The 14,957-nt window shown below is 50.4% G+C and overlaps 1 protein-coding gene across 8 annotated transcripts in view; it reads right to left on the bottom strand.

Moving 5' to 3' along the window:
- The window catches only part of Znf516 (zinc finger protein 516), a 93,788-nt gene that overhangs the window by 45,140 nt on the left and 33,691 nt on the right, over window positions 1–14,957 (bottom strand). For all 8 annotated transcript variants that reach the window (XM_029546887.1, XM_029546886.1, XM_029546890.1 and 5 more), the window contains one exon: window positions 1,569–3,494. In XM_029546887.1, the coding sequence (XP_029402747.1) occupies window positions 1,569–3,339 (1,771 nt within the window). In that variant the 5' untranslated portion in view covers window positions 3,340–3,494. The remainder of the gene's footprint in view (window positions 1–1,568; window positions 3,495–14,957) is intronic.

Here is a 14,957-nt window from a genome sequence, read left to right as displayed (position 1 = left end):
TTATAAGTTAGCCTCTACCCAGTTGTCGGGCAATGAGAATGGAGAGGAACATGTGTGTGCATGAGCATGTACTGTGTTGTGTGTGTATGTGTGTGTGTGCACCTGTGCATATGTGTGCAAAAACAAGCACATGACATGTATTCAGTACATGCTAAATATGTGGGTATGTATGACTGTCTATCAGTAAGTGTTCTGTGTTATAATATCTACATGTGTGTATTTATGCATGTGTTGCAATATGTACATGTTTATGTGTTCATATACATGTGTGCTTATCTGTGTGTAAGCAAGTATACATGTGTATTTTGGCATCTATTTGGGCTTCCTTGCATGTGTGATCACATTCATGTTTGTGTATATGCATGGTTTTTATATATGCATGTGTCTGGGATGTCTATGCGTAGTGTTTCTATGCCTGTGTGATGTATTCATGTTCATGTTTGTGTGTACACATATGTGCTTGTGCAGAGTAAGTGTGTATTTTGGGGTGTATGGTATGTCTGAATATGTGATGTGTACATATGTGCATGTATCCATTGCATATTTGTGTATATGCACGTGTGTTTGTGTATATGTGTTTGCAGTATATGTCTCAGTCACTGTTCTGTTACTGTGGAGAGACCACAGCAGCTCTTACAGAAGAAAGCATTTAACTGGAGCTTGCTTACAGTGTCAGAGATTTCACGCATTACCATCACAGTGGGGAGCTTGGTGACATGCAGGAAGGCCCTGGAGCTGAGAGCACCACATCATGATCCACAGGCAGGAGAAAGGAAAGGACAGAGTGGGGGGGGGGGGGGCCCCAGTGACATGCTTCCTCCAACAAGGCCACACCCACTCCAATAGGCCACACCTTCTAATCCTTCTAATCCTTTCAAATACTACCACAGCTGATGACTACCACAGCTGATGACTATACTTTCAAACACATGAGCCTATGGGGGCCATTCTTTCAGACCACCATACTATCTATGACCCGTTTCCACGAATGTGTTTGTCATATATGTATGTGATGTGCACCTATGTGCATGAGTATGTACATGTCTGTGTATCTGAATGTATGACTGTACATGCGCAAGTATGTGTATGATTTTAGTGTTTTGATGTTTATATGTGGTATTGTTTATGTGTATTCTAAACATGCACAAGTGTGTGTATATTTGTGTCATACATAGAGAACAAAAGGACATGTCAGAGGACTCCCTCCTTACTTATAGAATACAGACACCCAGATGAGACCCTAGACTTAAGAAACCAAAGGTGTTCATTAATTAATAAATTAATTAACTAATTAATTAATAATTCAGCATTTGTATGTGAGTAGCAAAGAGGAGAGCGAGGAGGAACTGACAGCATCAGTTAGACCAGCAGAGCCTCCAGGACCCAGCAGGCGCAGGGTACCCAACGCATAGCCTCAGAGCAAGAGCCAGAAATAGGGCACAGGTCACCAAGACATAGGAGCACCTGAGGACATAGTCCCTCCACCAAGACTGCTTGGGTACAGGGCCAGCCGGGCAAAGGGCTACACGGGGTACTTCAACCTCATCCGCCCAGGTACACCTGCTCACCTGATGCGGGTTCAGGCACAGCCTCTTCACCACTGTCATCCACCACTTCTTCAGCCAGGCCAGGGGAGTCAGCAATGGCGCAGGCTGAGCCAGGGCTGCTTGGCTGGGAAGCTGAGTCACCCTCGCTGAGTGAACTGCAACGGGCACGCACTGCCCTGTCCCCTTCAGGATCCCTGTCACGGCGTGCACGGCGGTGCACACGGGAGTGGAGCACCATCTGGTGGTAGGTGCGGAAGATCTTGCCGCACTCGAAGCACTCAGAGGACTTGCCCTGGCTAGTGGTGGCTGAGGCCCTGCGGTTGGGGCGTGAGGTTGGCCGGGGGTCAAGGTGGCCAGAAAGCATGGGGTCCCCAGGTACACTGGCCCTCTTCCTCGGAGGAGCTTGGGTAAATGGAGCATCCTGTTCACGCTTGCGTTTTTCCTGGCTCACCAGTATATACTCACGCTTGTCTTTGTCAAAGGCTACATCCCCTGCCAGCGCCTCATCCCAGGTCCCATACTTGAGGTACTCAGCCGGCTCAGCCACCTTACCTCTGGTAGCTAGCTGCCAGGCCTGATAGCTGTTGACGGGGTCCAACTCGGCCACCCGCCGTCCAGCCTGCCCACTGGGGGACACATCACCAGCCACATAGGGTGTCAGATTCAGGCACTGTAAGAAGAACTGCTTAGTGTCCAGGGGGTCCTCTGAGTCCCCCTCCTCAGCCGGGGCTCGAATCCGGCTGGCTTCGACTTTACGGTGTATGGCGTTATGGGCGTTCAAGCTGTCCAGGTTTGTAAACAGGTTCCCGCACTTTGTGCAGACCTCATAGAGGGACAGGCCAGCGACAATGACTTCCTCCTGCACCACATTGTTGATGGTGGCAATGGGATCCAGCTCACTCTTGGGTCTGTTCTTGCTTCCTGCCTTGGGTCCATGCGCCTTCATATGGTTCTTGAGGAACCAAGGCTCTTTGAATCTCCGGCCACAGATGTGGCAGCCGTGGTCAAAGGAGCCCCGGTGTTTCTTCATGTGTGCCTTCAGGAACCAGGTCTGGCTGAAGGCCTGGCCACACACCTCACAGGGAAACTCCCCAGGACTCAGCTCAGGTTTGCCGTTCTCCGCGCAGGCCTCGCTGCCGTTGGGCACCTGTGCGGTGATGTGGTCCCTCTCGATGTGGCTGAGCAGGGACTCCTCCCGCAGGGTGACGTAGCTGCACAGCCTGCACTTGAACGGCTTGTGGGCCTGGTGCACATGCAGCTCCAGGTCCTTCTTCCGCTCAAACCGGCTCTTACAGAAGGAGCACGGCACTGTGGCCTCAGCATCTTCCTGGGCGCCGGCCGCTCCCTCCACCTCCTTGCGGCTGCTCCTGAGCAGAATCTTGCTGCCGTCCATCGGCACGGCCCCATTCAGCACGCGGTTGCAGGCAGAGGTGCTCTTAGTTGGGCTGGCACACCCATCCAGGCCCTCAGAGACACGCATCTCACCCAGCTGAGCCTCGCCCGCCTCTGGCTCATGCCCCTGAATCAAAGTCCCTGTCCGGTGGCTGCGGATATGAATCTTGAGGTTGCCCTTCTGAGAAGCCCTGTGGTCACAGTAGGGACATTTGTAGGGCTTCTCTCCCGTGTGCTTGCGCATGTGCTGTGACAGGGAGCTCTGGAAAGGAAAGCTCTTGCCACAGATACAGCAGCTGTGGCAGGCAGCCTTGTCCCCATCTACTTCGTGGCTCCTGCCAGCCCTGGGTGGGCTGGGTCCTCTCCTCAGCTCCATCTCAGCCTCTCTGCTGCGATCCATCAGGATGGCACGAGTGTCCCAGCACAGCCTTGCGTCGTAGGGGCCTGAAGTGTCTTATCTCTCCATTCTTAGAGGGGTTCCTGCTGCCCAGAGCGGAGAGAGGGACTTCTGATGAGTAGGTGCATATTCTGTGATGAGGCAGATGCAGCAAGCACCTGTAACAGAAAGAGACAGAAGCCCTGTAAGTACAGCATCCACGCAGCCGTGTGCACAGCATTGCCTGTGGTCAAGTTCTGTATACTCCACCATGATAATCCATCGATCTGAACTAAAGGAAAAGGACACTCATGGAAACACAAACAGCCATTTGCCCTTTTAAAGGTCAGTAACTAAAATTAATAGTTCATGCTAGAGTAACTTCTACCTCACCTCCACCAAAAGAGTAAATTTCTAAGAATCCTTACAGAAACGTGTTTACGGACAGGAGCATAGAGAAAAGAAGGCTTCCATGCAAGAGGATGTAAGGCAACATCCTCAGAGAGACCGAGGATGGAAGGCAGAGCCTGGATCCAGAACCCGCCGTCCCAAGTTTCAGAGGTTAATAGCTGACAGTAGCTAAAAAAGTTTTCGGCTGGTTTCAACACTAGGGAGGCAAGCCCTCTTAGAAAAGTACAGGGACGCAATCAGAACGCCCCAGCGGCTGAAGTCAGGGAGCTAGATCCTCTGGCAGCTTCCCCGTCTGGGCTACGTGTACAAGTGCTGGCAACCACACTGGCTGGCCTGGCCTACACTCTCTCTCCCACACGGACTCCTTGCTCACATGTATTCAGAGGGACCCCAAGCTCCAGCCACAGGACTGAGTCCTGACTCCAGGATGGATGCTTTTGACCACAAGGTCCTGTGGTTTCCCTTCCTGTTTCACTGTGTCCTCAGAGGTCACCGTCAAACCTACCCTAACAGTGCCCAAAAGATAGTGCCCAAGCCTTGCTCAGTCTACACAACATCACTATGTAGGACCAGTCCAACCCCACGCCTATCCACCCACCAGAGAATAACAGGAAGGTTCTCCCTGGGTCCTACCCACTGCACGACAGCCATCCAACCCTGACAGCCTAGATACTTATGTTCAGTGCAGAGCAGGCTATGATGCTTAGACAGACAGACAGACAGACAGACAGACAGGCAGGCAGGCAGGCAGGCAGGCAGACAGACAGACAGACAGACAGAGGGGGGGGCGGGAGGAGAGAGACACAGAGAGTGAGATAGACACAGAGAGAGAATTCACCTGTTCAGAATTGTACAAAACACAAAGAAGCTACGTGCCTAGTTTTTCGTTTTGGTCTAGCAGTGTGCTCACAACTGTCTTAATCAAACACATACCGGTCTGTCTCTTCCTAGAGAGCCTCAGGTACCAGCTCCTTGTGTGCTCTGGGTATCCCCTGAACCTATTCACTGCAATGAGCCAGGAAAGAAGCGGTCAGCCAGCAGGGGGAGCACTGCTGCAAACACTGGGTATGGCAGGCGTCCTGCAAGCATCCTCTCAAGCATCCTCTCAGGAACTCCGTATTCTGAGTGCTGCGTGACCACAAACACTCCACAAGGTAGAAATCTGAAAGTGACCTTCAAACACACATGGAGCTGGAGAGAGACCCCAGACCATCCAGGGCTGGCAGGGGCCATGAGATGGACTGGGACAAGGCTACCTGCCACAGAACAGCTGTTGCTTCTGTTGGAAGGGCTTTCCCTACCAGAGCCTGCTGTCATGACACATGCTTAAGCATGCAGGGGAGAAGCCCCCTACAGTTCTCTAGGAACCTAAATGGACACAGCCAGGCCAGGCTGAGCAGTGCCCTCTACAGGTCTCCAAGAACCTAAATAGACAAAAGCAAGCCAGGCTAGACAGCGCCCCTACAGGTCTCTAGGACAACTGACCGAGCATATGGAGGCCAGGCTAGGCAGCCTTTGCAAGGCATGCCTTTCTGGCTCTTCCACAGTCTGCCCACAAGAGCCAAACAGCAGATACAGAGCCCAAAGACCACTGGCCCCAAAAGTAAAGCAAAATTATAAGCTTCTTGACCATGTCTCAAGGACAAGCCAATTTAAACAATTTTATTAAGACATTTTATGTGGCTGTATAGTTATTAACAAGGATGTAATAAAAAAGGCAAATGATTCCTAGGAAGTACCACCTTCTCCCAGACACTACTTTAGTATACCTGAAAATGCTAAATGAGAAACATATAAAAATATTAATGAAAAGTTAGGTACATGCAACTTAAAGACAAAATAGGGTATAAAAAAATCTTGTACATTTAAAGAATTAGCAATGAATTATATAGTGATAAATTATAATCCCAGCACTCGGGAGGCAGAGGCAGGCGGATTNTGAGTTCCAGGACAGCCAGGGCTACACAGAGAAACCCTGTCTCGAAAAACAAAAACAAAAAACAAAAAAACAAACAAACAAAAAAACACCACAGTCTTGGATGTGAATGAACCCAAAGTAACTTCAGACTGCAGTCTAGTAACATATGTTCATCAATGGTGTCTCATTCCATTCAGCTACCCAAGAGAATTAAAAGCCACACCAAAGCCTTAGACAAGTCTTGGAAAAATAGCCACAGGCAAGCAAGGACTCCAGAGGCAGCCCACGGGTCACCTGGAGTAAAAGGGAACATTTGAAGCATGAAGGCCTGCAGGTGCAGGTGCAGCCACCTATGCGTGCTCCACAGACACCTGTTCAGCCTCAGCTAGGGGCTAAGGTGTGAAGCCCCACCTCTGACTATACTACACAGCTAGCTTTGTCCTCTGCCCCTCCCTTGTCTGTATCTAACACCCTTGGAACATCTGCTACCTGTTGGGGATATAAGGGAATAACATGCACATCCATGTGCACCCAGAAGACCTACCAAATGCTCTGTGTGGCTCTGCTCGCCCACTGACACACGCCCATCCTCTCCTCCTACTGCCTCAATGCTCAGCCTGACTCCAGCCTTCCCAAACCATCACAAGTGGACACCTTCCTTCACCAGCCCAGAGACGGGGTGGGGGAGGAGGGGGTTCTATTTTCTACCTAGCCATCCTCCAAACTGTCTCACAGCTCTACCCAGGACCAGCAGGTCCCATAGGAAGGGGAAGGCCCTCACTCAGGGCAGGGCCTCGGTGCCACAGAGAGCACTGCCTTGCTCCTCAGTAAGAAGCCCTGAAATAAAGCCCAGGAGACCCCCCAGACGGGACTTCAGAGCACTACTAGCACTGAAGAGAAAATAACCGTCATGTAGAAGTAAAGGGTGGTCACAGGCAAGGCCAGTCATTAGCTAAGGACTACTGCGTGGGGACCTCGCCACTGTGACCAGAGACGGGGCAACGCTCCTTCTCATGCAGGCTGGAGACCAAGGCTTTGTGCCACCACAGATCCTCATGGGCTCACTCAGGGGCCAAACCAATGTATCTCTGCACTGGTCTCTGGCTACAGGTTCAAACTGCTATTAATCAGAGGTGTCGATTGCAAAGCTGACCATAGATACTGATTGCAGATACTGATGGCTAACTGAAGCAATCACAGTTGTGTCCAACCAGCCACACAAACTTAATGTCCTTAAAGCCCAAGGCCACAGTGGCTAGGACAGTCTCCAAGGATTTACCATCACACTCTTACCTGATGAGCAATGGCTCACGTACATGTGGCACCTGGGTCTAACTAAACAGTCAAGACCATCTGGCTGGCCAGAGTGTCCAGAAAGTGCCTCAACCTGCAAGTAACCAGCCTTGGAAAACCAGCAGATGCTAGCTGCTGCCTAGGCCAGGGTGACTCAGTGGTCCAGGGGGCACAAGCAGGAGGAGGGGACTCAAAGGGGTGCGCTCTGCTGGTGTGAGGACAGCGGGCTCATGTGACACACTCTGTGGGTTTTATATGACATGTACCAATTTTTCCCGAGGCTGAAACTCAGAATTAGACAAGCAAGGCTCTGATGATCTGTTTTGACCGTTTGGAATTTTAAAAGAGATTTCCAATGGGCTTCTGTTCTGTGCTTAAGTTTCTCTGGAGGTGCAGAGAATACTTTTTAGGAAGTGCTATGTATAATTTCTAAATAGTGTATTTCACTTTATAAAAGCTAGATAATCAGTCTTAAAAGTAAGGCGAAGTAGAATATTAACGCACCTAGGTAAACACATATGGAGATGAAGAGAATACCAAGAAAGAGAAAGGACAGGAAGGAAACCATATGGCTGAACTGTGAGGTAATTCCATAGACACAGCACAAGGCCAGCCCAGGCTGGACAGCACCAAGGTGTCACACACAAACAGCTTCTTCTGACCCTTTACCACCTGGACGATGACTCTCCCTGGACCTGAGACCAGGATGCAAAGCCCCAGAGGAAAAAGAGGGCTTTTCCTGTTCCCTGATCATACAGGGGACTCAGCCAGGCAAAGTGACGGCCAGGTATCACACTCCATAGACTGGGAACACACATCCTTTCGATGAGAAGCCCTCCACCCCACAGGACAGACACATCACTACCCACTCGCACTCGCACTGAGCCTCAGCCACAGGTAGACCTGGGGTCACTCTGAGGCTGGGAGGAATAAGCACCCCAAAAAGAAACTCCAGCTTATGGGAAGGCAGTGCACTGCAACTGAGCTACAGGCCATTTACAGAATGACATGTGAGTCCCAGCACCCCAAGGACTCATCAGGTCCTTCCCAAGTGTCTGCCTAGAGTAACCATGAGAACAGGCCAAGCACAGCTCTCAGCTAACTGGGTAGCAGAGCATGCTGGGAAAGGCAGGAACAGAGCCAGGAAAGGTGAGCAGACGGTGCTCCATGGTTAAAGGAGAAGCAAACCCCAATCCCGGTTACAAATAAAACAGTATGCTGACCGTGTGCCAGCTGGGCCAAGCGAAGCTTCCAGAAGGAGTGGTGCCCCACCAGTAAGAGCTGCCAAGGTCCCACGAGGGAACTGGATTTCAGTCAGAGTGGCTGGACTCAGCATCAGGGCAACCCCATGACCCTTTTCCAATCACAAGTAGAGTCTTCCATGATTGTATGCATCTCCGCAGCTATCTCTGAACCCCACCACCAACCAAAAGCTGTCCCAGAGCATGGTGCAGAGTCATCTAGGAAATCGCCTCCAGGCAAGGCATAGTACACAGTCATCCCCAACCCTGGGTACAGTGCCACCAACCTCATGGAGACATCCAGCCTTCACAGGCCTCTCCAGCTCTTACCATGAGCCCAGAACACCTTAACTCAGTCTATGAGGAAGAATCTGACCCTTGATATGCCTGTGCCCTGCACCCCTGTACCCTGCACCTCGCCCCTGAATACCTCCAGGACTCAAGCTCCCAGGAGTGAAACTATCCTACCCCGCCCCCATACAGCCTTCCTGACACACCTCAGCCACTGACACCGAGATGAACGGAAGTGCTTGACAACAGGATGTGACCAACATCAGACCACCTGGACCAACACCCAGTTCTGCCTTTCACTCAGATCAACGTCCAACCCTAGAAGCATAACTCCGCCTTCGCTCACCTTCTCCCTGTTTCTCCATCTTCAAGCTGCTGTGGTGGTGATGCTATGAGCCCTACACGGCTTCCTTCCCTGAGTTGGATTTAAATGCACAGGAGCTGCACCGTTCAGCACTCAGGACAGATGCTCAGCATCTCAGAGGTGTTCGGTGACTTCCAATGAGTGTAGACTATGTGAATGAGGTGGCCAGACACACCCGCTCACTGACATCAGCAGCATCTGGCTCCATCAATGCAAAGGGACAAAAGAGCAGGTTGGGACAGCCCTAAGATGGAGCTAATGACTGCTGCACCCCCAGGACCTTTTAACTTGCCCCTGACCAGGTTGCTCAGCACAGTTAAAAAGCCCTCACTCACCCAGGGTCATGAACACCACAATGCAGAGCCAATGCATTCATTCAGCATCAGGGCACTGTAAAACCCTACTTTACTATGGACTCCGGATTGAGTGGCACTTGAGCGCTGCTGGGTCATTCATACTTGTAGGTCAAATTATGATGAACTATTATTTCAAGGCATTCTACAGACTCACCCAACACTCAGGACGTTGGACCTGGTAGGAGGTGTGTGCCCTGTTATTCCTCCTGTTTGCATGAAACTGGGAATTTAATCACAAAGACACTATGCACGCTTCGAATGCCACTCCAGCAAGAAGCACACAGGAAAGCAGAGACACTCTTGGAACCTACACCACTCCCAGCCCTTTAGTGGTTCCTTAGTCACCGTCATCCCCCACACAAGCTCAGGGAAGCTGGGACTCGGCTATATAGCTCGGAAATTGCTTTTCCGTAACTCTCAACACTTAGGGTCTGCCCAAATGAACAGTGGTTTCTCAGTTTTGAGGAGGGGGGGCTATAAGACCTAAGAAGTACCCCCTCGCCAACTCTAGGCACAAAACCCTCCCCACAGAGGGGCAGAACAAGGAAGCAGGGTTCAGCAGGAGCCCCTGAAGCTTTCTCTAACATCTGAAACAATACTTTTCTGACTAGGGGATTGCAGCCTTGTCCTGGTTTGTCCGTACATTCTGACGTGAACTTCATGACAGGCAGTCCAGCTGAGCTCTCTGCCTGGCAGTGGGACCAACACAGAACAAAGGCTGCATGCTTTCCCTGTTTCCCCCAAACTAGCAAAGTTGACACTACTTATCAGAACGTCACCCTGAGAAAGGAATGAGAGAGCACATTTTCAGATGTGTTCTGATATCCACTCATTTCCTGAGCAACCCTGCTCCCAATGTGATGTCTGTCAATGTGATGTCTGTCTGAACAGGAGCTGTAGGAGGAGAAGAAACAAAGGCCTGACGGGGGAAAGCAAAAGCCAGGGATCCCCCACATATCTGCTGGGGGAGAGGAACAAGGTCTCCACCTCACCTGCTGGGGGAGGGGCAACTGAGATGCCCTCTGACCTGCTTGTGTGGCAGGGCTAGGACTCCATCTGACCTGCTGAGGAAAAGAGAGCCACCACTGCATCTGACAGTGGTGTCAGACGTCCTGCCTTCACAGCTCTGATGAGTGCAGGGACTGCTCAGCTCCCACTCACTCATTAACTCTGGTTAGTTTTACACTGCTCCGGCTTCCCCAAGACCAGGTGGTTTGTGTCCATGCCATTTTGAAGCCTCTTCCAGACAGAAACTGTGTTTGTAAAGGAGCCTGGTGCCTGCTAGGGTTAGAAGCCTTCTGTGGGAATGTGACTATGTGTTCTCTCCTTTGTGAACAGGGGGAAAGGACCAGGAACATAGCCTACTGGGGGTCAGGAGGCCCAGAGGGCCAGGGCAATGTCCCCACCAGCGCATCCATTTATAAAGCAGCTCAAGCTAGAAAGCAGCCTAAAGAACAAGCCTGTCTACAGAGGCAGAGCACAGAGGCCCTGGGACACAAATCACACAGAGGCAGGGGCTCTGCTCAACGTGACATTGGGCAGGAGCCGGAGTGGGTGCAGGGCCCAGCACACCCCACAGGCTACGTGGGAGCTGCCAATCTGGACTACTGGACACTGTGAGCTTGTTCTCCTGGAGACAATGGAAGGGCCTCGAAAGTCACACTGCAGAATTATGAGCCATGAATTAAAATACATCATTAACATCTTGGGCAAGCTTATCTGACTTCTGTAGACAAAACACATATTATCTGAACAAATAGGGGATGCCCGAACAATGAAGAGGCCCTCTCCTCACAAGCCACTCTGCACAGGAGGAACAACTGTGGCTCAGTGTCCCCAGACTAGGGTCCCTTAGAGGTCCATGAAGGAATACATTCACTGCTGTGGAGTGTGCAAGCCACAGTGCTGGGCTGGGTCTCCTGTATCCTCAGACCACCAAGAATCCTTTCCCCTTAAGCCGGGCGTGGTGGCACACGCCTTTGATCCCAGCACTCGGGAGGCAGAGGCAGGCGGATTTCTGAGTTCAAGGCCAGCCTGGTCTACAAAGTGAGTTTCAGGAGAGCCAGGGCTACACAGAGAAACCCTGTCTCGGAGAAAAAAAAAGAAGAAGAAGAAGAAGGAGGAGGAGGAGGAGGAGGAGAATCCTTTCCCCTCCAATAGCAAGACCTGAACGCACACATGCTTTCCTGGGAGCCCTCCTCCACTCACAGGAGACAGGACACAGACCCACAACCAACTGCAGAAAGGGGCAGTGCCCTGGGCAGCCCTGGCCTGCAGGCATCAGAGAAAAGGAGCCACATGTTTCTGAAAGTGGGTTCAGCCATGCTTCCCTTGGACGGGGAGACAGAGGGACGAAGAAGGTGAATTCAGATTCTTTAGATTCTGGCAAGCCCCACCTAAATTGGTGTGAGTACCCCATCACATCAGCACCCAGACACAGGGAAGCATCTACACAACTCTTTAGGAAACTGTGGTCTTTCCAGCAAAACCTTTCTTTCTGAACCTCAGGTTGAGCAGTGGACACCACATACAAGCACAGGAAAACATTGAAGGTCTAAGTGGGACTCTATCTTCCACAGTAAACAAAGTCTGAACAAGAAAGCGTGCAGGGCAAGAAACCGCTGTGCCTTTTCTCTTAATGTGAAAACATGCTCACAGGAACCAAGGGTTGCACTCAGAGACGTTCAAAAGTGAACAAGGATGGGCGCTTTCTTCCCTAGTTATTAACTACCTACTGGGACAGTAACAGACTTTAATTCAATACAGGGTCGGGGTTTTGAATCAAAGGGCAAGAGCATCCACTATGTGCACCTACCTGCCTGGCCCTGCTGTGCACCTACCTGCCTGGCCCTGCTCTGAAGTTAGTCTTCCTGCGAGTGGTGGTTCACTCTTCACTATTCTCTGAGTCTTCTATCAGTGACTTGTCACCAGGAAAGTAAACATGACAAAGCTAACACACAATCAGCCCAGGAGGCGCCAGGCTGCTCCGTGGGGCTCTCTAGATAAGCACATGTGTGTCTGCCCCTCCAAGACCACTCAGAGAGGTGCTAGGGTTTGACAGTAGACCCAGATTCCTGAAGCAGCTCCCAGCTTTTAAAGGTGTCCATGAAGAGCCCCACTTCTAGGTTCAGAGAAACCACCCTCCCACATCTGAGCAGCCTGGATGGAGTCTGCTGTTGCAAAGGACTGTACAACAGTGCCCCTAAGATTGTTGGGCTCCCCTGCTATTGGGACACTAGCCGGTAGGTCAGATGCAGGCATCCTCCCCCATCACCATGAAGACCAAGATTGCAAATAGCTCAGAAATGCAGAAAACTGAAGGGGTGTGACACCAGAAAAAAACCCTGAAAATTCATAAATCTCTACTTTCAAAATCTATGTCGAATTAGGAAGCCTTCACTGAACTTCAGGAACAGTCCAGGTTAAAAGTGGCCAAGAGCCTGACTCACAACAGAACCCTCCCCACCCTGGTGGGTAAAATAAACATTTTTTCAAATTCTTTGAGAAATTGACAGCATTGAAAACAACCAGCCTCGGAGACAAACACCTTTCCTATCAGTCCTGTCTCTCCAAAGAAGTATGCCAGTCACCCCAAGCAACAGAAACTCGCCTGACTCCAAGCTCTGCCCTAGTTCCAGTCTCTCACCTAACACCCAGCCCTCTCCCCATGGAAAACACAAGCTGCAGTGGCTGACACGATCGGGCTGATGTTATCTCGGTCCTCTGCTTTTTTGTGAAACAGCATCCACGTCACCGGCACGTTACCGAGAGGACCGCTGAAGCACAGAGCAGATAACTGTCCCCAACAAGCGGCTGGGCTGTTAGTCATCGCCTAGGAGGCAGGTCAGTGCACACAAGACAGCCCCAGATCCCGTCATCACCCATTTCTCATGAGAGAAATAAACCTCCAAGAACCAATTCTCTGAAATCTCAGTAAGAACTTACACAGCTGATGCAAACAATGCTCTGAATTGAGAACATTTGTAGGTGACAAATTTGAACAGTGAAAAGTGCGTTTTACCAGGTCTTAAGATCTTGTTTGCCATTATACAAACACCAACCACTATACCCTGAAGTCACAAAAAGGACCGATCTCTCAAAACACTTAACTATACACATATTGTAAATACTACACCCATTTAAATTCTCCAGATTGGTAGCTGCCAAGAGTGGCAATAAAATGACCCAGTTCACTAACACCCACTGCCCTTCTGCAAAGCAGCCAGAGCCCGACAAGAGGGAGGTCTGTCAGAGAATGTTTACAAAGACTGACTCCCGAAGAGAACATGATGTCACATTTTGTGGGATATACCGTTTTCCCTGTCTAAAAATACACCTTCGTGTGTGTTTACTGGCACGCTGCAGCAAGTTCTAGCTTTGAGGATGAAAGCCACCTAGACTTTGCTCGTTACAAACCACGACTCAGCACCCTGAACGTCCCTTTCTGTGCGGCTCTGTTGTCTTCTCTAGCCACTGAATTTAATGTGAGGTTGTACACAGAATGACTTGCAAAGATAAGAGTGTGCTAGTGGAAGATACCTGCCCAGCTTCAACTCCTTGGTAAAGTAAATGTAAGACTAAACCTCTGGCGTTAGATTGCAGGTGCTGACCTCCACTCTGCAGCCATTAAATGACATACTTTCATATGACTCAGCAGGGCCTGTGAAGGTTAGATATTGTATCTGAATTGGCTCATGCCAATCACACCAGCTGCTTGTGAGCATTTCCCAAGAATCCAAAGACCATTTCGCCCTAGCCATGTGACTGTATAAGGACAGTTCCTTCACCATGTCAAGGTCAGGACTGTTGTGAGTATATGTCATTTAATGTTGCACACATCTACTGTATGATGTCATCTAATGGTGCACACACCTACTGTATGTCATTCAATGGTGTATATATCTACTCTATGATGTCATTTAATGGCACACACACCTACTGTATGATGTCATCTAATGGTGCACACACCAACTGTATGATATCATTTAATGGTGCACACATCCACTGTATGATGTCATTTAATGGTGCACACACCTACTGTATGATGTCATCCAATGGTGCACACATCTACTGTATGATGTCATTTAATGGTGCACGCATCCACTTAACCACCATTCCCCTCACTTTTTTCCTTTGCCTGAACCGCCCCCTCCCCTTGTACACAGAAACCCCTGCAGGCCCGGGTTCCTCTTCTCTAATCTGTCCCATGCAAAGGTTGTGAGCATACGTGCAAGGCGCTGCTGGGGTACCGGCAGAGATTAAACACACGCATCCTACATCCAGCAAGGTGGGGCCTGAGGGGGGGCTACCTGGCCTCTGCCACACTCAACAAGCAGCTGATAGGGACAGACCCGGGAGCTGAAGACCCGGGAGGCCATGTCTGTTTGCAGTCATGATTCTGCGTGGTTCATGAATGTTACTTACATGGGGATTTTATGAAAACAAACATAACTAGTAGCAGGAAGTCATCCGAGCTCATCAGTGAACAGGGCCACTTGTCTACAAGAGAGATGATGTATGGTGCATGTGTGTGGCTGCTTATGTCAGAGGCTCATCTTAGTAGACAACTGGCACTGAAAACTACAAGATCCCAGCTCCCAGTGTCTGCTGAAGTGAGTGTCTGTATGAGCTGCCACACACGATTCTGTAATGACCAGGAAGCACCAAAAGGAGAATCCCCCTGCCTGGACATTCTCACCTCTGCCTGGGCACTCTCACCTCTGCCTGGACACTCTCACCTCTGCCTGGACACTCTCACCTCTGCCTGG

Source organism: Mus pahari, chromosome 15, assembly GCF_900095145.1.
Source record: "Mus pahari chromosome 15, PAHARI_EIJ_v1.1, whole genome shotgun sequence".
NCBI classification, from domain to species: domain Eukaryota; kingdom Metazoa; phylum Chordata; class Mammalia; order Rodentia; family Muridae; genus Mus; species Mus pahari.
This window is presented reverse-complemented; position numbering and strand designations above follow the sequence as displayed.